This window comes from Phalacrocorax aristotelis, chromosome 7, assembly GCF_949628215.1.
Source record: "Phalacrocorax aristotelis chromosome 7, bGulAri2.1, whole genome shotgun sequence".
Lineage (NCBI taxonomy): Eukaryota > Metazoa > Chordata > Aves > Suliformes > Phalacrocoracidae > Phalacrocorax > Phalacrocorax aristotelis.
The window spans coordinates 53,835,936-53,856,884 of record NC_134282.1 but is presented as its reverse complement, the minus strand read 5'-3'; the positions used below and the strand labels follow the sequence as shown (position 1 = coordinate 53,856,884).

Genomic DNA, 20,949 nt, shown 5'->3' with positions numbered 1-20,949 from the left:
TACAAAAGCTACCCAGTTGGTTAAAACTCTCTCATACTTAAAAGAAACAGACTCTAGACTATGGAAAGATTCTCTATACATGAACTTGAGGCATACCACATGCAAATACAAGTTGAAGCCAAAAAAAAGAAACTGAAGTGCACTGTAACTCTACTTCAGCTACAGCACACGAACATGAGAGAGCTAATATTTCAGCTTATTCTTGCACAATTAAGAGCTGTAGAGCGGAAGTCAGAAAGCTCAAGCCTGAATTGAGAATATAGTGTTTTGTTGAACTTCCTCCCACAAAGTACATTTAAAAAAAAAAAACAAACACAGAAGACAGTAAAAGCGTGACTTTCATATAAACCATGATACTGACTGCACAGAGCAACAGATCAGCTTGCTGATATATGAAAGGGAGAAATACTTGCCAAACAAAACTTTTAGAGTTTCCACCCTAGATTTTTAAGTGCACTGAATTAATTGTTTAATAGCTGTGCCTTGAACTACAGTCACGCTAAAGAATTTAGTCAGATCAGTTGCAAGATGTGTCTTCAAGAACACAGCACGTCCAAGTAACCATGATCAGTCACAGTCAAAAAGAAAATTTCAAGGTAAACGCAAGTCACAAGCATGAAAGCTGGTTAGTAAGCACATTATTCTTGAGGACAGGCACCAGGGGTGAAATTCTGCTTATTGGAGAAACGCTGTTATTAGAGTCCCGAGATTAAGAAATTAAACTAAGACCTAAGCAAATCAAGACAAGCTTCAAGTAGAGCTATCGGAAGGTCCCTTTCACCCAATGGAGCCAGTATCTGCAGTCTGGCAGGCAGCATGCAATGCCTTCTGTAGGTGATACTCTACCTCCCCAAAAAGCCCAATGTTTGTCTCCTCGTTCCAGGAGGATGACACCTGCAGGTAAATATCCTGATTTCCACAACTCAGATCTGAGCTGCAACTTGTGTTCCACATCGCTTAAACCTGAAGCACAGCAAATAAATTGTAGGGTGATCATCCGTACACCATTCGGACAGCTTTTAAGAGAATAGCACAGCCTCTTTAATCCTTTAAATTGAAAGAAAAGGTTGATTTCCCCTTACAGGTAAGTAAAGACCCATAGCCTAGTTAAAAAGTTGATACACCAGAAGCTGTGCTGCCATCCAGCGAGAGCTGGGCAGGCTGGAGGGCTGGGCCCAGGGGAACCTCATGGGATTCAGCCAGAGCCAGTGCAGGGTCCTGCCCCTGGGGAGGAACAGCCCCCCGCACCAGCACAGGCTGGGGGGGACCTGCTGGAGAGCGGCTCTGCTGAGAAGGCCCTGGGGGTGCTGGGGGGCAGCGGGGTGACCCTGAGCCAGCACCGGGCCCTTGGGGCCAAGGGGGCCAGCAGTGCCCTAGGGGGCATGGAAAGGCGTGTGGCCAGCAGGGCAAGGGAGGTTCTCCTCCCCCTCTGCTCTGCCCCAGTGAGGCCACATCTGGGGTGCTGCGTCCAGGTCTGGGCCCCCCAGTTCAAGAAGGACAGGGAACTGCTGGAGAGAGGCCAGCGGAGAGCTACGAAGGTGACCAGGGGCTGGAGCATCTCCCTTGTGAGGAAAGGCTGAGAGACCTGGGTTGGTTCAGCCTGGAGAAGGGAAGGCTGAGGTGGATCTCATCAATGCCTATAAATATCTGAAGGGTGGGTGTCAGGAGGATGGGCTGGGCTCTTTTCAGTGGTGCCCAACGCCAGGCCAAGGGGCCACGGGCACAAGCTGGAACATGGGAAGTTCCACCTGAACATGAGGACAAACCCCTTTGCTGTGCGGGTGCCAGAGCAGGGGCACAGGCTGCCCAGAGAGGCTGTGGGGTCCCTTCCCTGGAGACATTCACCCCCCACCTGGACGCGGCCCTGTGCCCCTGCTCTGGGGGTGCCTGCTCCAGCAGGGGTGGGACGGGGTGAGCTCCAGAGGGCCCTTCCAACCCCCACCAGTCTGGGATTCTGAGAAAACGTTTTTTGGAACAACTACACAGATAAAGCAATAAGAAATGGCATATGCTGTAACCAGAAGTACTTTTAAGATATTTTTTAACTATCTACTGTCCCTTCCATAATAATCTGGCAGAATTTTGGTACTCGTTGCTCATCTCATAGTAAACACGTTTCACCACACAAAAGAGATCTTATCTGTGTGTTAGAAGTTACTTCTAGAAAGTTGGCCTTCTGCTTAAAAAACAACCAATTAGCAGCATCTATGCACAGGGGGCTGAAAATCAGGAAAAAAAATAAGTGAAAGCTGCAGCTTCACTTGAGAAACTAACAACCAAAATTCTCCTATTTAAAGGAGTTCCTATTCAAAAAAAACAACAGAGAAGTCACAATAATAAGGCAACTTTCATACATTCCATCAAGGCCAAACTGGATAGCTTTTCCTCCAAAGAACACCCGGTCATATAATCACATCAAATCATGGTTAACCACGGGGCAGAGTGCACAGACTTCCCACTAGCACTGCAGGAGCCCACTGTACAGATTCATCCACCAACATATATTTTGAGAACATAAAGCCTTCCTCGTTGGCTTGTACACAAAACCATCCAATATAGATGCTTTCTCTATTCTGCAATGAGGATGACTAATAAAATATGGATCAAATTCGACAGCTCCACTGAGCACGGACAGATCTCTCTTCGCCTCAGATAAATAAGCCCACTGACAGTCTTGAGAGTAAAGAAAATGCTGTCATCCCCCAACAGCACAGCCCGCGTAACCATAATTGTCAGTATTAGCCACACGGCTCCGAAAGAGCTACGCAGGAGTCATGTACTTGAAGCTCTCAGAAGAAAGCAAGAGACTCTGCTATCTGAGCAGAGTAACAGCAGAAGAAGAGTCCCACCATCAGCAGGGCCTAGCTGCTGTTTTCAGTTCTTCAAACAAGAGCAGGTTGAGGTAGCATAGGCCGAGTTTACGAGTTCAACTAGCTAGGCAAGTCTGCTCTTCTGCAAGCATCCTACTCACTGCTAAAGGCTGTATGGGCTGCTGTAAGCCAGGGAAAGGTAAAGAAAAAATCTAAAAACCTCAAAACCCCAAAGTTAGCCAACAGCCCTTTAACCTTAGCTTGTCACAGATGGTTCAGCCAGCCATGCTCAAGTAAAGATCCTCAATAGCTGCTGCTGAGGAGGGTACAGATGGATAAAGCACTGCATTTCCCCCTTGCCACAAATGCAGCCCAGCGAACAGTCAGCATGTGGATTTTAATCACAGTTCAGAGCTGCATTTTGAGGAAGCAAGTATAAGAAGGTAACATCCATTTCCTCCTTTTGTTCTTGGCATTAAAAATAATAGTTAGCAAATTTAATTTCCTTATCTGTTATTCACATTAGCTTGTGTACTACCCACCTACGTAAAATATTTGGGTACAGAACGCATGTTCAAGTGCCCTGTTGTGCAACTCCCTTCCCCGAGGCTTTGTCAAATTATTGTTTTTCAAATTAATAATCACATCTTGATGGGAAAGAAGACCATTATAGCAAACCTTCCAAGCAATTCCACCTTGACTTGGGAAAGACCAGGGAACTACATCCAAAGATGTGTTTTGCCCAACTTTTACATAATAACTGTATTTCAGAAGAACCTAAAGACGCTCAAGTCAGCGCACTCGCTCTCCCTCTCTCACCAACACATTTTTTTTTTATTCCAGCAGGTTCCATTTTAAGCAGGGAGATAATTATTCAAAAGCCCACACCAGGTCATCAGTTTGTTCTCGTGGTGGAGGGAAACAGAGTAAATTCAAAAGTTTCTTATCCCTACCCCATGAGGAATCTGATGGGAACAAGCAAGCAGGAGATGCTGAAACGCTGGCCGAATGCCAAGAAGAAGTTCTGAGTGTTTGTAACACATATCTGCCATTTGAAAGCAATGCCAGGGAACCTAGAAATTCGACGTTTGAGAAAACCCACATTGTTTGCAGCAGTGAAAGGGATGCCCAAACCGTTTGGGGCAAATATTCAAGAAATCATTTACGACTTTTGAGTTAGAGTATCAGTAACTGTATAAATGGAGAAGATGAATACAAGTCTGCTCCATATTTGCATTTAAAACTCCTAAGCTGTATGCACAAGCGCTCCAAGTTGTTTTGAAAGTGTATAAAGCTGCATATCGCTGGTTATTAATCCAATAGGGTTCTTTCATTAACGTATATGTATTTATTACTCTAAAATACCTTCATGACATTTATAGTTAGCAATTTTACAATCTGTAGCAACATTACTTTCCACTATGAAAGGAAACAACCAATCATTTCTCATATGCATGGACACTGAAGCTCTCTCTCCTCTCCAAAGCACAAAAATAAAAGCTTTTTAATAGTATTGCTTCAGACAAACAGAAATACATCTGCAGGCAGGACTCACATGCAAAACAAAAACCCCAAACATATCCTTAAGTTAATTGAAAGGACAGAGATCGCTTAAAAAGGTATCTGGTTAGAATTTCACCCACCTCCATTTCCTTACTCTGACATTCAAAAGTCCACAAAGGGGGAAAAAAAATCCTATTGTATGTAAACTCCTCAAGCAATAAGACATGACAGAGCGTGAATTATGATCTCTTCATTTGGGGCCTGTCAGACACAGAGCTGACAGCAAAGTGTTCTTACCACACCGAGGAATAAATGCATACCATAATCCCTGCATTGGAATGTCTTACTGAAATTATAGCATTATTTTTAAGTGCTTATAATGTAAAAGTGATAAGACACATACTGAGTACCTAATTATCCTGTATCACCAGCATTGCCTGGAATGCTTATTAATCGATTAGGTTTTAGATTAAAGCTAAATAGAGACAGTATACCTCTTAAAAGAATACCTGAAACAGAAGATGACATTATCAAAAGCTATCTGTTTTTCCCTCAATGTCTCAGTTATAACAGTTAAAACAAAAAATATGCAAACAACTGTGGAACACACTTCAGAAATCTGCAGACCACCACCTCCACTGACGTATCAGCCTTCCCACAACCCTGTAGCTGTTCAGACTGTTAATGTAAAGTACCTGCTCATTTTTGTTTACAAGAAATCTCTTTTGCAAAGGACATTTTTTTCACTCACCCACCATATCCCCATATCTACTCTCACAAATCTCCTCCTCCTACCAGCTACTCTCACAGTGAATCTTTTCCAGGGTTTTCAAGACAGCAGAAGGTTCCAACGTGCAAGCAGACCCTCCAGAAATTAACAGGACTATTGTTTTTAGGCAGTATTTAAGAGTATTAAAAGTCAACCACGCTGTGTTTTGTGTGGAGTCACAGCCAGAAAAAACAAAAGAAAACAAAAAAAAACCCACACATTGTTATATAATGCTCTGTAAGCATCAGATTATTCTCAGCAGCTATACACGTGATTTATACCTTAATACAAAAGGCAGTTTAAAGAAAAGTAGCCACAATGGCAAAAGAACCACAAGTCTTCCTAAACTCAGGCGTTCGGGCTGTAATGGATCACAGCAAATATCGAGCCTGGCATTCTTTTCCAGCACAGATGAGAAGATTTTGTGGGCTTGATGGATTTGGGAGTGTATTTGTTTGGGTTGTTTGTTGTGTTTTGGTTTTTTTTTAATAATTAAACTCTATGATTTATAAGAACTACTGAAAGCAGAGAGGTTTTCTCCTTTTTCTAAGGTTTAGTACGTTTTTTGTCAAACTCACCCCTTATATTTAAGGGATCTTTGAACCACATTTAGTGGCTCAGCTAAAGCAACTAATGAGTGTTACGTAAGATGGCTCTCCATGTAGAACAATCTGTTCCAAAAGTTACCAAAAATAGCAATTGTCTAAACACTGGTGTGATGCAATATTTAACCAGTTACTACATTAGCAGCTGAATTCATCCATTACTATTTAAGAAAAACAAAAAACAAAATAAAACAAAAAACCAACCAACCACAACTTCAAATATTATTACAACATTTACAACCTTACCTAGGCTGGTAGGTTTTATCAGCTCATCCAACAAGTCGTAAAAAGGTAATTTCTGAAGTTTTATGTCAGGATGGACAGGGTGGAGCGCAGATGTAAGATGGGGGAGTTCCAGTTCATGTTTAGGTCCCAGAAGCGAAACAGGAAGCAATGGTGACGTGGCAGGGTGGCCATCGTAACTGAGCTGTGGAATGGTAGACGGAGACAAAGTTGCTGGCATGGAGCTCGAGTGTACGCTGGGGATAGATAAGTCTGCAGGTGTCATGATTTTCTGAGGGAACCTTCGCCTATAGAGTTCTTTGATTTTCATTTGTACAGCAGGACTGCAGCCAGCCTTTAACAAATGCAGTGCTTTTGTGAGAAGTTCGTGTTTTCGTCCGTGCTTGTTCCTCCCAGCGTAACCCAGAAGTACTTGCAGTTCAGAAACTCTAAGGCTCATAACCATTTGCTTAAAAGAAACAAAACGAAAAATTAGTACGCAATTTACATCATCTTAAACACTAACATCAGAATGTGGCTTAATCCCATTAACCATACCGTTTTTAAAGGCACACCACCACTGTTTTTCACCCACTGATTATCTAAAATATAATGTAAACCTGTACTTGTTCACAGATACATCTACCTTGAAAGACTGTAATAAGCAATTTTTAAAGGGATTTCCATTTGCCATACACAATTTAGGACAGCAATACTGGTAGTAAAAAAAAAAAAAGAGAAGGACGAGTGGCCAAATCAAAATAAAGCTTGTAGACATAACTATTTTCTAATCACTGCTCTGCTGGCCTCTCTAACGTTAATAATTTTTTTACTTCCAGCTAGGTGAATAACAAGTCACAACACTGACAACATCCAAGTCTCCAGTACTCGCACTTGAAAGCTGCGCCAGTCCTTAACTCTGGAACCCTACTTCACTTTCGAATCCCTCCCTCGCTTTTTGCCATGCAGTGTAATTAATCCACACAGGTTCAAAGGAAAGAAGAGATATGACCAATGTTAAAAACAGAGAGAGAAATTATAACCTGAGTTGTGTTCAACCCCATATGATCATTACTGAGTTAAAACAAACTTCCTCCGATTCAATTTCCTCACCTCTCACATCAGAGCTGCATGTTCTGTTTTGGATGGGGGAGCAGGGCTTTGCCTTCTATTAATTAACATCTTAATTTACACAGTCTTTTACTGTCTCTCAGTATGGTCTAATGAATCAAACTGGTAAGACCTGTAAACTGTTTCACTTCTTCGGGAACTGAGAAAAACACTATGCAAAGTCGCGAAAGCAGCAATTGCCTGTGCAGACTAAGTACTTCCCCACTGGTCGAGCAGGAGCCAGAAAGTCAACTTACAAGCCTACTTTCTATATAAAAACTTCTTTCAGTCCTTGACAGTGGCTCATTTGCCACCATGAGGCCTGTGACACCAGCTGAAAGGATATTCCTGCAGAATTTTGGATTGCCAAGAGATCACAAGAAAGCGAAATGCCTAGAAGCCATTGCCGCAACTGGCTATCAGGATCTTCTGTATGAAAACATTAAATACCCAGAGTATGTTGTAGTTAATGCTGAAAGATCAAATTCAAAATAATACTTGAAGTATATATTTAGGACTAAAACCGCTAATTCAGTATATCAGGGTTCTGCAATTTCCCAGCCACTCAAGGCTGAATAACCAAACTGGCTCTTACATTTGCAAACAATCTTTGAAAGAGAATGCAAATGCTCCCATCCTCTCCAGTTCTTCAAACTGTGCGAAGTATTCAAAAACATATATTACTCAAGTTATTTTCACATTAATTCTTAAACCTAAAGTGCTAATATTAGAAAGTACACTATCCCTAGCTCTAGCAAAACCAGCCTGAAACTCCTATCAATTCCTCAAACCTCCAGCACCTGCAAGAGATCTTCAATGCACAGGTGTCCACAGGAGGTATTTCCCTTCACTGAAATAGGTCATGTTATTTAAAAGCCCTAAATTAGATGATTCATGTATTTAATGAGGTGTGCACCCAGATAGATTTAACTAAATTTGCCACAAAATTTCTGCTCTGTTGAACCACACCAACAGAACTGAATAACCTTGCTGCAAATCTTAGATAAACCTTGCTGCAGACTGCCACAATCACTTTGGATATAGCAGCATTTTGCTGGCATCGTTTTCTCTGAACACCCTGAGAACCAACTTCACACTTTTAACTATGGGGCTGTCATGGATCAACTAATGAGAACAGACAAGGAACTTCCTAAGAAAGGGAAATGTCTGTGGTGGGTCAATTCTGGCTGGACACCAGGCACCCACCAAAGCCACTGTATCACACCCCCTCCTCAACTGGGCAGGGGAGAGAAAATATAAGTAGAGGCCCATGGGCAAAGATAAGGACAGGGAGAGGTCACTCAGCAGTTACCATCACAGGCAAAACAGACTTGACTTGGGGAAATTAGCTTCATTTATTAACAATCAAATCAGAGCAGGGTAACAAGAAATAAAACCAAGCCTTAAAACACCTTCCCCTAGCCTCTCCTTCTTCTTGGGCTTAACTTCACTCCTGATTTTCTCTACCTCCTCCTCCCCAGTGGCACAGAGGAAAGCAGGTCACGGTCAGTCCATTACATGTTGTCTCTGCCACCCCTTCCTCTGCAGGGGGAGGACTCCTCACACTCTTCCCCTGCTCCAGCAAGGGGTCCCTCCCATGGGAGACAGCCCTCCACAAACTGCCCCAGCGTGGGTCCCTTCCCCAGGGTGCAGCCCTTCAGGAGCAGACTGCCCCAGCGTGGGTCCCTTCCCCAGGGTGCAGCCCTTCAGGAGCAGCCTGCTCCAGCGTGGGTCCCTTCCCCAGGGTGCAGCCCTTCAGGAGCAGCCTGCTCCAGCGTGGGTCCCTTCCCCAGGGGTGCAACCCTTCAGGAGCAGACTGCCCCAGCGTGGGTCCCTTCCCCAGGGTGCAGCCCTTCAGGAGCAGCCTGCTCCAGCGTGGGTCCCTTCCCCAGGGTGCAGCCCTTCAGGAGCAGACTGCACCAGCGTGGGTCCCTTCCCCAGGGGTGCAGCCCTTCAGGAGCAGCCTGCCCCAGCGTGGGTCCCTTCCCCAGGGTGCAGCCCTTCAGGAGCAGCCTGCTCCAGCGTGGGTCCCTTCCCCAGGGTGCAGCCCTTCAGGAGCAGACTGCCCCAGCGTGGGTCCCTTCCCCAGGGTGCAGCCCTTCAGGAGCAGCCTGCTCCAGCGTGGGTCCCTTCCCCAGGGGTGCAGCCCTTCAGGAGCAGCCTGCCCCAGCGTGGGTCCCTTCCCCAGGGTGCAGCCCTTCAGGAGCAGCCTGCTCCAGCGTGGGTCCCTTCCCCAGGGTGCAGCCCTTCAGGAGCAGCCTGCTCCAGCGTGGGTCCCTTCCCCAGGGTGCAGCCCTTCAGGAGCAGCCTGCTCCAGCGTGGGTCCCTTCCCCAGGGTGCAGCCCTTCAGGAGCAGCCTGCTCCAGCGTGGGTCCCTTCCCCAGGGGTGCAACCCTTCAGGAGCAGACTGCCCCAGCGTGGGTCCCTTCCCCAGGGTGCAGCCCTTCAGGAGCAGCCTGCTCCAGCGTGGGTCCCTTCCCCAGGGTGCAGCCCTTCAGGAGCAGCCTGCTCCAGCGTGGGTCCCTTCCCCAGGGTGCAACCCTTCAGGAGCAGCCTGCTCCAGCGTGGGTCCCTTCCCCAGGGGTGCAGCCCTTCAGGAGCAGCCTGCTCCAGCGTGGGTCCCTTCCCCAGGGTGCAGCCCTTCAGGAGCAGACTGCCCCAGCGTGGGTCCCTTCCCCAGGGTGCAGCCCTTCAGGAGCAGCCTGCTCCAGCATGGGTCCCTTCCCCTGAGTGCAACCCTTCAGGAGCAGCCTGCTCCAGCGTGGGTCCCTTCCCCAGGGGTGCAACCCTTCAGGAGCAGCCTGCTCCAGCGTGGGTCCCTTCCCCAGGGGTGCAACCCTTCAGGAGCAGCCTGCTCCAGCGTGGGTCCCTTCCCCAGGGGTGCAACCCTTCAGGAGCAGGCTGCTCCAGCGTGGGTCCCTTCCCCAGGGGTGCAGCCCTTCAGGAGCAGGCTGCTCCAGCGTGGGTCCCTTCCCCAGGGGTGCAGCCCTTCAGGAGCAGGCTGCTCCAGCGTGGGTCCCTTCCCCAGGGGTGCAACCCTTCAGGAGCAGCCTGCTCCAGCATGGGCCCCCACAGGGTCTCAACTCCTGCCAGCAAACCTGCCCCAGCGTGGGCTCCTCTCTCCACAGGGCCACAGCTCCTGCCAGGAGCCTGCTCCAGTGCAGGCTTCCCACAGGGTCACAGCCTCCTTCGGGCACCCACCTGCTCCAGTGTGGGGTCCCCCACGGGCTACTGGTGGATATCTGCTCCACCATTAACCTCCGTGGGCTGCAGGAGGACAGCCTGCCTCACCACGGTCTTCCTCACGGCTGCAGGGCAATCTCTGCTCCTGCGCCTGGCGCACCTCCTCCCCTCCTTCACCGATCTTGGTGCCTGCAGGGCTGTACCCCTCACATTCTCACTCCTCTCTCCAGCTGCAGCTGCACAGATTTTTTTATTCCACCTTCTTATATCTGGTTATCCCAGAAGCGCTACTACTCCCACTGATGGGCTCGGCCTTGGCCAGCGGCGGGTCCGCCGTGGGGCTGGCTGGCACTGGCTCTGTTGGACACGGGAAGCTTCCCGCAGCTTCTCACAGAGGCCACCCCTGTAGCCTCCCCCCGCCACCAAAACCTTGCCACGCAAACCCAATACAATGTCTTAAAAGAACAAGGTATTTCAGTTACAATTTGAAGTGTTGACAGCTGAAAAGAAAGTGAAACAAATTTTTAAACATGGAAGAACACTATTTATAATGCTTTACAAACATTTCTTCACACTGAGTAGTTACAGCTGAAAGGTTTAATGCCTGCTACCATCACCATTACAAATCACCACCCAAACAGCCAGAACCTCTCCGTTTCACTCTGTTCTTGTTTTTAATAAACTCATAGGCCCAGCTTGCAAAAAACACAGAGAAATAGGAAATAATTGAGCCAAAAGAGAAGCTCCTGCTACATGTTGGATGGTCTACATTTTTTAAGGTATAGGCAAGTTAGAAATAAGTACACAGAAAGCAGGGTCCATCATGTAGCCAGACTCACGAACCAAAACAAATAAAATTCCCCAGATCTTCCCCACCCTGGCGCATTCCTTACAAAGGAGGACAAGAACAATTTCATTTGCAACATTAAGGGCACGAACGGATACATCGATTAAAAACACAGTCATGAAAAAAACAGCAATAAAGGCTTGTGGTTTTATTACAGTTTCACGCATCACAGGAACATTTTTTTTTACATAAATATAAGTAAGAAGAGGCAATGCCTTAAAACACCACACACATATCTATAGAGTTTTGCCAGTGGATTGTGTCAGTCAGTGGCACGGGGAAGCAGAGCCCGACAGACAGCCGTGCTGGCAAAAGTCTCTCACGTCGCTGCAACATGAACATGAAAATTCCTCTCCCCTCCTCCAACACAGTTGTGTTTTATTTGAGGACACAACCCAGCTCTACCAGCAGAAGTGCCGCTGCCTGTACAAGCACCACTATCCATGCTACAAGCCCTTGGCCCATGTCACATTGGTACCCTAATCTTAGAACAGGCAGGGTAATTATAGCAGGGAAACAAACTGAGCACTGTCAAACGCACAAAGTAAATACCTGAAAAGCTGCAATTTATCATTTTTTTTTTTCCCTGTCGCGTCTCACCTCACCACAATTCAAACCCCTTGCTGGCTTAGTTACACCAGCAAAGCTGAAGGGCAAAGACACAAAGCATTTTGCTTCAGGAAATCTTGCTTTTTTTTCTTCCTGTTGCCTGAAGTAGTGTAGTGAAAAGATCACTCTCAGTCCTACAGCTGCATCTGCAGCAAGCTACAAAACCCACCCCTAAGAGTCTGTCTCCCAACAATAGCAAATATCTGCAATGCAAATAACTGACCCTACCTCTGGCTGTTTATCAGAATTGGCAAAATGTTTGGGTTTTTCTTTCCTAACACAAAAGAAAATAACAAAAAAAAAACCAAACAAAAAAAAAAAACACCAACGAACCAAACAAAAAGGATATATACACACACAGCTATCACAGACAGACTGAAAGATAGCTTGCGAACTGCAGTTACAGATAACTAGGCGTTTAGTTATGTGTTCACGTACAGGTAAATACATGTTCCTACAAACATCACACTAGCACACAAGAAATTCATGGTATTTAGCTACGCAAAGGTTGAGCTCCTCACCACTTCCCTAACTTCTGCATGAGAAACACAACGAGCTGACTGCAAGCCAGGTTCAGATACAACAAATCCCAGTGTCAAACAAACCAGGTGTTCCGATGATGATGTGCATTTTGGTACCTGTCGTATCTAGGCAATATCTACAGTTCAAAGAGAGGGTGAGGACAATAGAAAAACTGTTCGAAGTTTAAGAGTAAGAACAAGTTTTACAGAAACTCAACTTATCTCAGTTTAACAGAGAGTATTTCTACTTTGACTCACTGTAAAGACCTTCACAGAGTTTAGAAGGTAACTCTAATCTATAAACATACATCTGACATTTCCTGCTCGACAACACAAACACATGCTCCTCCACAAAAGCTGCATTAGTCATGGGGACTGCCTGGCTCAGGATATGCAGTCCCCCTACAGCCCACGTCCCCTCACCCAAGCCTTGTGACTACAGTCCATCCTTCCCAAAGCCCTCAGGGCATTTCCCTGGCTTAAGACAAGTCACCTAATTACATCTGTCAGGCAGGAGGTCCACAGAAGTAAAGAGGTTGGTTTATTTTCCCACCTCCCAGTTGTTTGTTTCCAAAACTGCGTCACTTTTCTCCTGCCAGACCGTGTGAACCCAACCATTTGATGTGGCTCATGCTGCAGCCGCATGAGCAGGTGCATCTCCCTGTTTCTGCGTGTTGAGGAAACGTTCTCAAGCAACTCAGCTGGAAACAAGGATATTTCCTGCTCCACACCTACTTCAGATAACCAATAAGGTTTGGAAGAAAACAGCTTACGGATGCAAAAGCAATCCCGGGCGGCGGCATTTGCCTACCTCTCTCCTGTGACTATCCCTAGGAAGCGATGTTCTACCTACAGCTCTCTCTTTTACAAAGGTGTACCAACTTTTTTTTTTTTTAAAGTAGTTTTTAAACAGATATGAAAATTGTTTAGGTCCCCCAAACCAAAAATTGCATGTAGACACTTACGAGGTAAGGCGGAACAAGGGTTTTCTCCAAGACATCCACAAAAGGACTATTAAAAAGCATCAGGCTGCAATGTCAATGAATGTTTTGTAGCTCCTGACTCACTAAGTTCTCTCAATAAACAAGCATGTCCGGTTGGAGAAATATGTCTGTGCCACACAACAGGACCATTTTGCTTTGTGAATGCTGTTTAGGCATTCAGAGTAAATACTTTACCAGGAACCCTCACTTCTAACGGAGCAGTCAACGTTAAGAGTCATTTACTGTGATTTCTCTCTGCACAGAAAATAGCAGAGATAAATCTTTATTTTTAAAGAATGGTTTTCTACACAAGCCCAGCCACTCCACCCATCAAGGAAAGATGCCCAGGCCAGGCAGCCTCTTGGCTACAGAAGTCCAATCATTAGCACAGGTTAACAGGTCAGACCAAAGAAAAATGGCCTTCAAGAACTGGACCTTGTCTCACTGATCTATGGAAGTTGAGGATTAAGCTTAAAAATAAATACAATCTAAGTGTTAGTGCCTCTGGATAAGAAATTCCTTCGATAACCCTGCGTGGCTGGTCTCACTGGCACATGACTCAGAGAAGTGCAACTAAAAAGACAAGCGGATTCAGGCAGAGAACATCGTTTCTGGACTCGAAAAAAACGGAGGCTAAAACACTGGTTTGGAATGCAGGAAGACGAGCTCTAAGTCCCACTGCTCAGGAAAGGATCAGCTACAGCTTATCTGCTGAGATCCAACACCAGACGGTGAGCCTTTAGCTTTCCCCCCCCTCAGTTTTTTGAAGGGAGGGATTTGCCCAAAAGAGGCAGCAGTGAGTAATTCTATTATTTTTTTTTTTTTAATAAATTGAGTAGTGTCCATAGGAGAGCATGATGGGCAATACTGAAAATTTATCACAAATACCAGCACCACAAGATACTGTCTTAAAAGCAGCATGCTCATCCATCAGCGGCAGCATTAATAGTCCCAACAATTTGATGAATGCTTTCTAGAAAGGGTATTTCTACATCTCCTGTAATCAGCCCCAGGATCTATCTGGAGACTTTAACAAGTTATTTCCGGATGTTTATGATAACTGGAAGCTGTGAATAAGCTCCAAAACACATTCAAAAGATTTGCCAGCACAACAAGAAGCATTTGGCTAGGTACCACACCGCATTTTGTGCCTAAAGCTATACAACAGGTCCTTCACAATTCTCTAACTGTTAACATGAAAGCTAAAGGGGGAAAAAAAAAAGACAAAAATCACCCCAAACACTGTCAAAAGTTAGAACAAGAGAGTAAGTAAAATGAGAAGGAAGAAACGAAAAAATGGATACTGAATGGGGGGTAACCCATTTATTATCAACAATTTAAGATGGTGACCATAAATTTCTTCTGTTATTAGAAACATGGGGATTAGCAGTCATTTACTAACAGTCTCTGAAATTAAGAATCATTATTATGGAAGAGGGCAAGCACTGCAACAAGTCAATTCAAAGGCGAAGTTTAAGACAAAAAACCCTTCCAGCTACACCCCTGTGCTCTTTTAAAAGCTTCACTGAAGGAGCCCCCACTCTAACACCCTGCACAGCACCTTCAGCCCCAGCATCCAGAGGGATCAGCTCCAGCTGTGGTTTGCATCAACAGTGTGGCCACATTCACACTGGCAAAGCTCTAACGCTCTTTTCAAGGACAACGCAAATGGAAATTTCCCCCTTACAAAACAAGGAAACTACTATTCAATGAATTCCACAATGCACTTCTAAATGTTTAAAAAAAATGAAATAAAAATTTTTCCTTTTTTCTAATAAATGTGACTAGGAAGCATTAGATTAGTATGGAAATGGTTTTGAATTAATCTCAGTATGCCTCCAACACCCAGCTGTAAAAATACAGGAGAGTTCTTGCATACTATGAACAGCCTCTTTAACCCCTGATATAAATCTTCTGGAGAAGAAAGCTATACCTGAGCTACATGAGCTCTCTACAGTTACACAGCCTAAGCTCTTGGGTTCTTAGACATTTAAAGATTTGTGAAAGTGGGATATCATGAAGGTAAAAACATTCCCATCTTTTATGGAGGCACATTCCCTAGTCCTAAATTCTATCTGCAAGACTCACACAAGGAAGCTATCAAGGCTAAACTATAAAAACTGAAATCAGCCTACCGAAAATCTCCAAGAGGGAGTGAAACGACCAATTCATGGAAGCTCAAGCGCCTCGATGACAGGCTGTAACTTCCTGCATTTGTCTAATGCAACCAAAACACTAAAAGGTTGAAGCCACTGTAATTCAAAATGGAGGGGAGGCAAAAGCACAGGAGAACGGTCATAAATATGCAACATACCACAACCTTTAAGGAAGCCATTGGTTCTCATAATGAAAAACTCAGCTGTCTCCTAGTGTGATACCTACAATGTTTTGGCAAGCAGGGCAGCACTAAAAGAATAGGTACAAACCAATGGCAGGTACAAATATTATTTGGCTTTTGTTACACTCACAAGGAGGTATTTCTTAATCAAAGAAACCCTATATTTACACAGTGTATCAGTGCTTATAAAGAACGTTTCACAACTGTATGACAAATCTATGCATTCATCTAGCTGGCAGTAGAAAGAGATTTAAAAACGCATCAACAAAATGATGTCCATATATTGTAAATGCCAAAAATAGCCTGGACTGACCTACGATTGGTATCTCCATAGACGCGTGCTTCCTTAAGGTCAAACACGGTATTCTTTATTTTCACCAGGTAACATTTCTTCCCATGCTAGCAGAGAAAGTCCACTTAAAAGCTTACGTCATCAGGTGTTATTTACCTTACTATGCTCACAAACAATGTATTTCCTTGCAATCGATATGGTTGTACACCTGTTAATATAAACATTATGACCCTTGAACCAAGCTACCCGAATGATGAAGCTAAGGTTCAAGCACCTCCTGACACCAGGAATCTCTGGCAGTGAACAGATCACCTGAAAACTGTAGCAGTTCAGCCTAAAGGGCTTCTGGACAGGAGGTCCTGCCATTTCCTACCACCATCCTTCTGTATACAGTTCATGTAACAACTTACCAAGTATACTATATATAACCACTTAACTCTTAATTCCACAGATCACCTAGTACAAGGAACATAATTCTTACCTGCTCTTGGCAAACATTACTTCCTTGTATCTGTCACGCTGGTAAAACTTGACTACCCTAAACTTTTAGTGAGGTCAGAGCAATGCTGTTTCATACATGAACACTAGTAAGTCTAAGCTCTCCTTCCAGCCCACAGTTCAGAGGCCTCCATCTAATGGTCGTCTACATCTACCGGTGATGCTTACCAAGTTCTGCAAAAGAAAACAGTAAGACAGACCTAGCCCCGCTGAACTGGCTGCTAGTAACAACTGGCAGGGTTTGGAATTTTTAATATAAACCCCACGTGTTAAAAGTTGCCCTATGTTTTTTGCAGATGCCTGTGGTATTTTGCTATGCTATCATATATGTTAAACATCATCTAAAAGCCTTGACACATACAACCTGGCAAATCAGTGCAGGCAATTGCCCTCCCCGACCTCCACACTCCACCCCTTTTCCTAGAGGTTATTTCCTCTAGAAGAGAGATTCAGCAGAACAGACTGCATGTCCGCATGCCCAAAACGCCACTTCAGTGCTTGAGCACTTAAATCTGGGGGATATATTTTTTTTTTTAATAGGATGGCTTGCAAACCACATTGTGTCCTGCCCTGCCTCCCTGGCTGCACATTAACACTGCTGAAGCGGAGAAGCAAGGCGGGACGCTGGGGCAACAACTTGCTCAAACTGCAAACTGAACTTGTTGGAGAAAGTCTGCCAAGACCTTAGTCATGTCTAAATTGTATTTGACTTAAACCAAGTCACATTTTATCTTAATCCATAACAAAAGTTTTACCGTTCTTCAGAGATTTTATTCACTAGGTGAACTATATTATTACTTTTGGTATTAAATAAGGTTGCTGACACAGTAGTAATCTTCATTTCAGTCTTGAACACTCAAGTTCTTTTCAGCCACACTCAAACTTAATTGTCCCTAGTGTATTTACCTTTGCAGATGGGAATTATTTTTAGAGCTATGGCTAGCATGATTTTCCTGACAAGTAATTGCAAAAATACTAGTTTAGACAATCTCTGGATACAAAACAATGCGCCTCTCTGAAGACAAACAGCTTACACCTAAGGCTAATAATGAAGACAATTATTTTCAGCTATTTGGGAGAGGGTCATTGCCAGACAAATTTACTTTTTATTAAGAACGTTCTTATCCTTAACTAAGCCTTTCAACTGGCTGACAGAAGAGCTAATTCCTCTGCAATAAGCTTCAGTGAAGCCCAAGCCAGCCGCAGACACAGCTGTCCAAAGAGCTTGCTAAACACCGTATGTCCTATTATAATCTAACAAATAACACCAAAGGTCTACATGGGTATAACCAAAATGTAACAGCTTATGCAGCATTCAATAATAGTCTGAAAGACTGTCTCTTCATATAAAAAAAAGAAAAATATTGGGACATGAAGTCTCAGCTTCTGGAAGCCATACAGTAGGCCACAAACACACGTTTCGTCTCCCTCCCACAGGGATTTTAAGGAAAAAAACAAAGGTGCATTTTAAAATATGCACATAAAACACAAAAACAATGGCTACATGAACAGTTTGACTGATCTGGGATTTACAGATAGGGAGTCTACTAAATTAAAATCCTTTTAGCCAATATTTTTCAGCAGAACACTAGAGAATGAAGCTCTAGTTACTTTCTAAATATCTAAAATACCTGTGCAAAGCACATGTAGCTTTTGGGAATCAATTTTGAAGGAAAGCTGGAGAAGAATGTACCTGGAATTCAATGAATGTACTCACATTGCAACACAGACAAAGAGGCGGCTTCCGCAAGCAGCTTACAGAACCTCTTAACAGCAAGACATAAAACAATTTCAAGACCTACATTCTTACATTCATGGTTGACGTTTGTCTGCAAGTTGTTTAAATCTCTACTGCATCAACAGACATTACTTCTTTGTATGTGTTAGCCAACTTAAGCATCACTTGATTAAAACAATTACTGCCATAATAGATGCATATTTTCCTCCAAGATTTTTAAAAAAATTAAAATCTTGTTATTTCTGTCCCTCACAGAACTGAAAGTGATCTATTCTCCACATGCCGTAAGTTACCACCCAGTGCTGAAGTTAGCTGTCCACTATAAACAAACAAACTTTTGCTATTTAATTACCTTCAAATGAGGTAACACTTCAGGATATGACATTATACAGTCAAACATAGCCAAAACACTTCTAGATCAACTATCAACTTTTCCTCCCCTCATTTGTCCCATTTTCTAGGATGCAGCACAGGAGACAGATTACATCATCGCTGACTATTATTCTGGTATCTCAAAAAGTTTTAATTAACAACCATATTAAATTTGGATACTGACTTGCAAAGTACTGAACAGCAGGCTGAAGCCAGGATATAATTGAATCTCATTTCCCTTAAAAGTAACCAACTGCTATGTTAATGCCCCGAGAGAAGGAAAACTAGAAAATTGGAGTTATCTGTTCACAATTCTCACTTTAAAAAAAATATTAAAGCCAAAATGGCACGTGATAAAATTAGTGTTTTCCTTTAGACTTTGAAGCAACCCTTCTGGCAAAATTCCATTCCGAGAAACGTATTTCCAGGCTTTGTGAATTCCTCCTAGTAAGAGTGCTTCAGAGACACCGAGCTCCATCACGCAAGCAGGATCCATCCCCAGAGCTAAGGACAGCGACAGCCGTAACTCAGACGGGGCCGCAGCTGCCACCGCCTTGTCACCGGGTGCCACGTACCAATATCACCTTGTTCTTACACCGTCGCACAAGATGCATGAGAACGTTTGGTAGCGCTTTCGTCTGTAACCACGGGAATATACAGAAGACTGCAACAATAGTTAGTAACATCTAGAACAAAAGCTGGGGAGGAAGGAAAGGCAGAAGGAAGGGAGAAGAACAGGAAAATTAAGAGATCAGATAAAATATCAGGTATAGGAAATACTCAGTAATTTATCACTAAAAGATTTCCCTTTCCAAAGGAAGAAACGGAACACAAATGAAATAAATCTGCTGACAGCAAATACCTATGAAATCCACTGGCCAAATACCCTACTCCCTTCTATTACTGGTCCACCGAGAATGATACTTTATTACTACTAACAATTAGTCTTAATTGTTATCACAGAAATAAGCAATGGAGCCAAGAGTTCCCACTGTGTCAATAAACTGAAAACAAATATTCCAACAAGCAATCATACTGGCATCCGTATAATTTTTTTAAAAAAAAAGCTGCTCGTTTTGCACATAATTTATTTCACAAGGTCTTCAAATTCATGTATAGGAATTACATAAGGAAGCCAAACTGCACACTTCTCTTTAAGCAGTCATATAGCAGCAAGTCATCAAGATGAATTAAAAGCTTGAACACCACTAAGAAACCTTGCTTTTACGTTACTGTTTTTCCGAGTATCAGGCAAGACGCGCAAATCAAGTATCTTCTCCCCAGTTCTGCAGAGCCTGCCTAGCACAGCACGAAACGGAAGGAAGCCCCCAGTTTCATACAGCAACATTCTCGTAGCAGATTATCCTCAGCTGGCCTCTACTTTGATGAAGCATTGATTTCAAGAATGTTCTACCAAAGCTCTTCAAAATCTTGCCTTTAGTGCAGTTCTTCTAAGCCTTCATACAGCGCAGGCAAGAGAAGCATTTTCTCTGCTCAAGTCGTCCTCCTCTTTCACAAGGAGACACCCGTTCTTCTTGCTTTTCCTCTACGTATTTCTGAAACAAAGCCATCGCTACAAAGCAGGGGAGATGATGTAAGTTCTTTTCACTCCACTTGCCTAGCCCCAAGTCTTTCCCAGAAAACACTTGTCCTAGATGTTTGCTGGAGACCAAAACAGGACTAGCAATTGTTTCTCCATTCCTTACCTATTAAATATTTTCTTGTTTAAGCATCACCATTTATCTCAGAGCTACTTCCCTGCTTCCCATATTTTATCTATCAGTAGCGCAGTGGCCATAAACAACACGATGTAAGAGACAGGCTTGAAAGAAAGTAATACTTTTTATTATATTTAGAGAAAGGACTTGCACACCTGAAGTGTTTTTTAACCGAATCAGTTGGCCTAAGAGGAATTACTACTCCTTTATATTTTATAGAAACGTCTACCTGTGAGCCAACTCTAGCACCAGCCTAAAAGCAAGACCAAGAAGTGGCATTCACATGTTTACTTGATTCTTCTAGTCCATGACCACTTTCAGCAAGTTAAGAGATAACTGCGTATGAAATTTAAAGTTACTAAACACAAAGTCGTCAAAACTGGAAGAAAACCTAAATTTCTCATGTGTTTTTCTCATTATGTAGCTGATGGTTCAGGAGAGAACTTGGGCATCATTACAGACAGCTCTTCATGCAGCTACAGCCAAATAAGCAGGTTTGCAGGGATCTAACAGGCTAGGCAACCTTGGATGGTCACTTCCAACCTCAGATTTTGTGGAGAAGAGTATTTTTCAGAACTGAAGGAGAAGTCAAAGAAGGGAATCAAGAACTCCGAACAAGATGTACGACATATCTGGTCCTACAGTCATTCCAAAAAGGCAAAGAATTTCAAAATACGTAATGCAAACCTCAGAAACAAGGGCAGAGGTGGACAGGAAAAGCAGCATCAATCTGGGAATGGTTCATCAGGGGAATATGACTACCCATGACTATCCTAGGAACACACAGGGCTATGCAACCAGATCAGACCACCACCTAGTAAAATCACCCTT

At 43.9% G+C, this 20,949-nt stretch overlaps 1 protein-coding gene across 2 annotated transcripts in view; it reads right to left on the bottom strand.

Annotated features, from left to right (window-relative positions):
* PIAS1 (protein inhibitor of activated STAT 1) overlaps positions 1 to 20,949 on the bottom strand; it is a 64,996-nt gene that overhangs the window by 30,667 nt on the left and 13,380 nt on the right. For both annotated transcript variants that reach the window (XM_075100782.1, XM_075100783.1), the window contains exon 2: positions 5,934 to 6,378. In XM_075100782.1, coding sequence (XP_074956883.1) covers positions 5,934 to 6,378 — 445 coding nt within the window. The remainder of the gene's footprint in view (positions 1 to 5,933; positions 6,379 to 20,949) is intronic.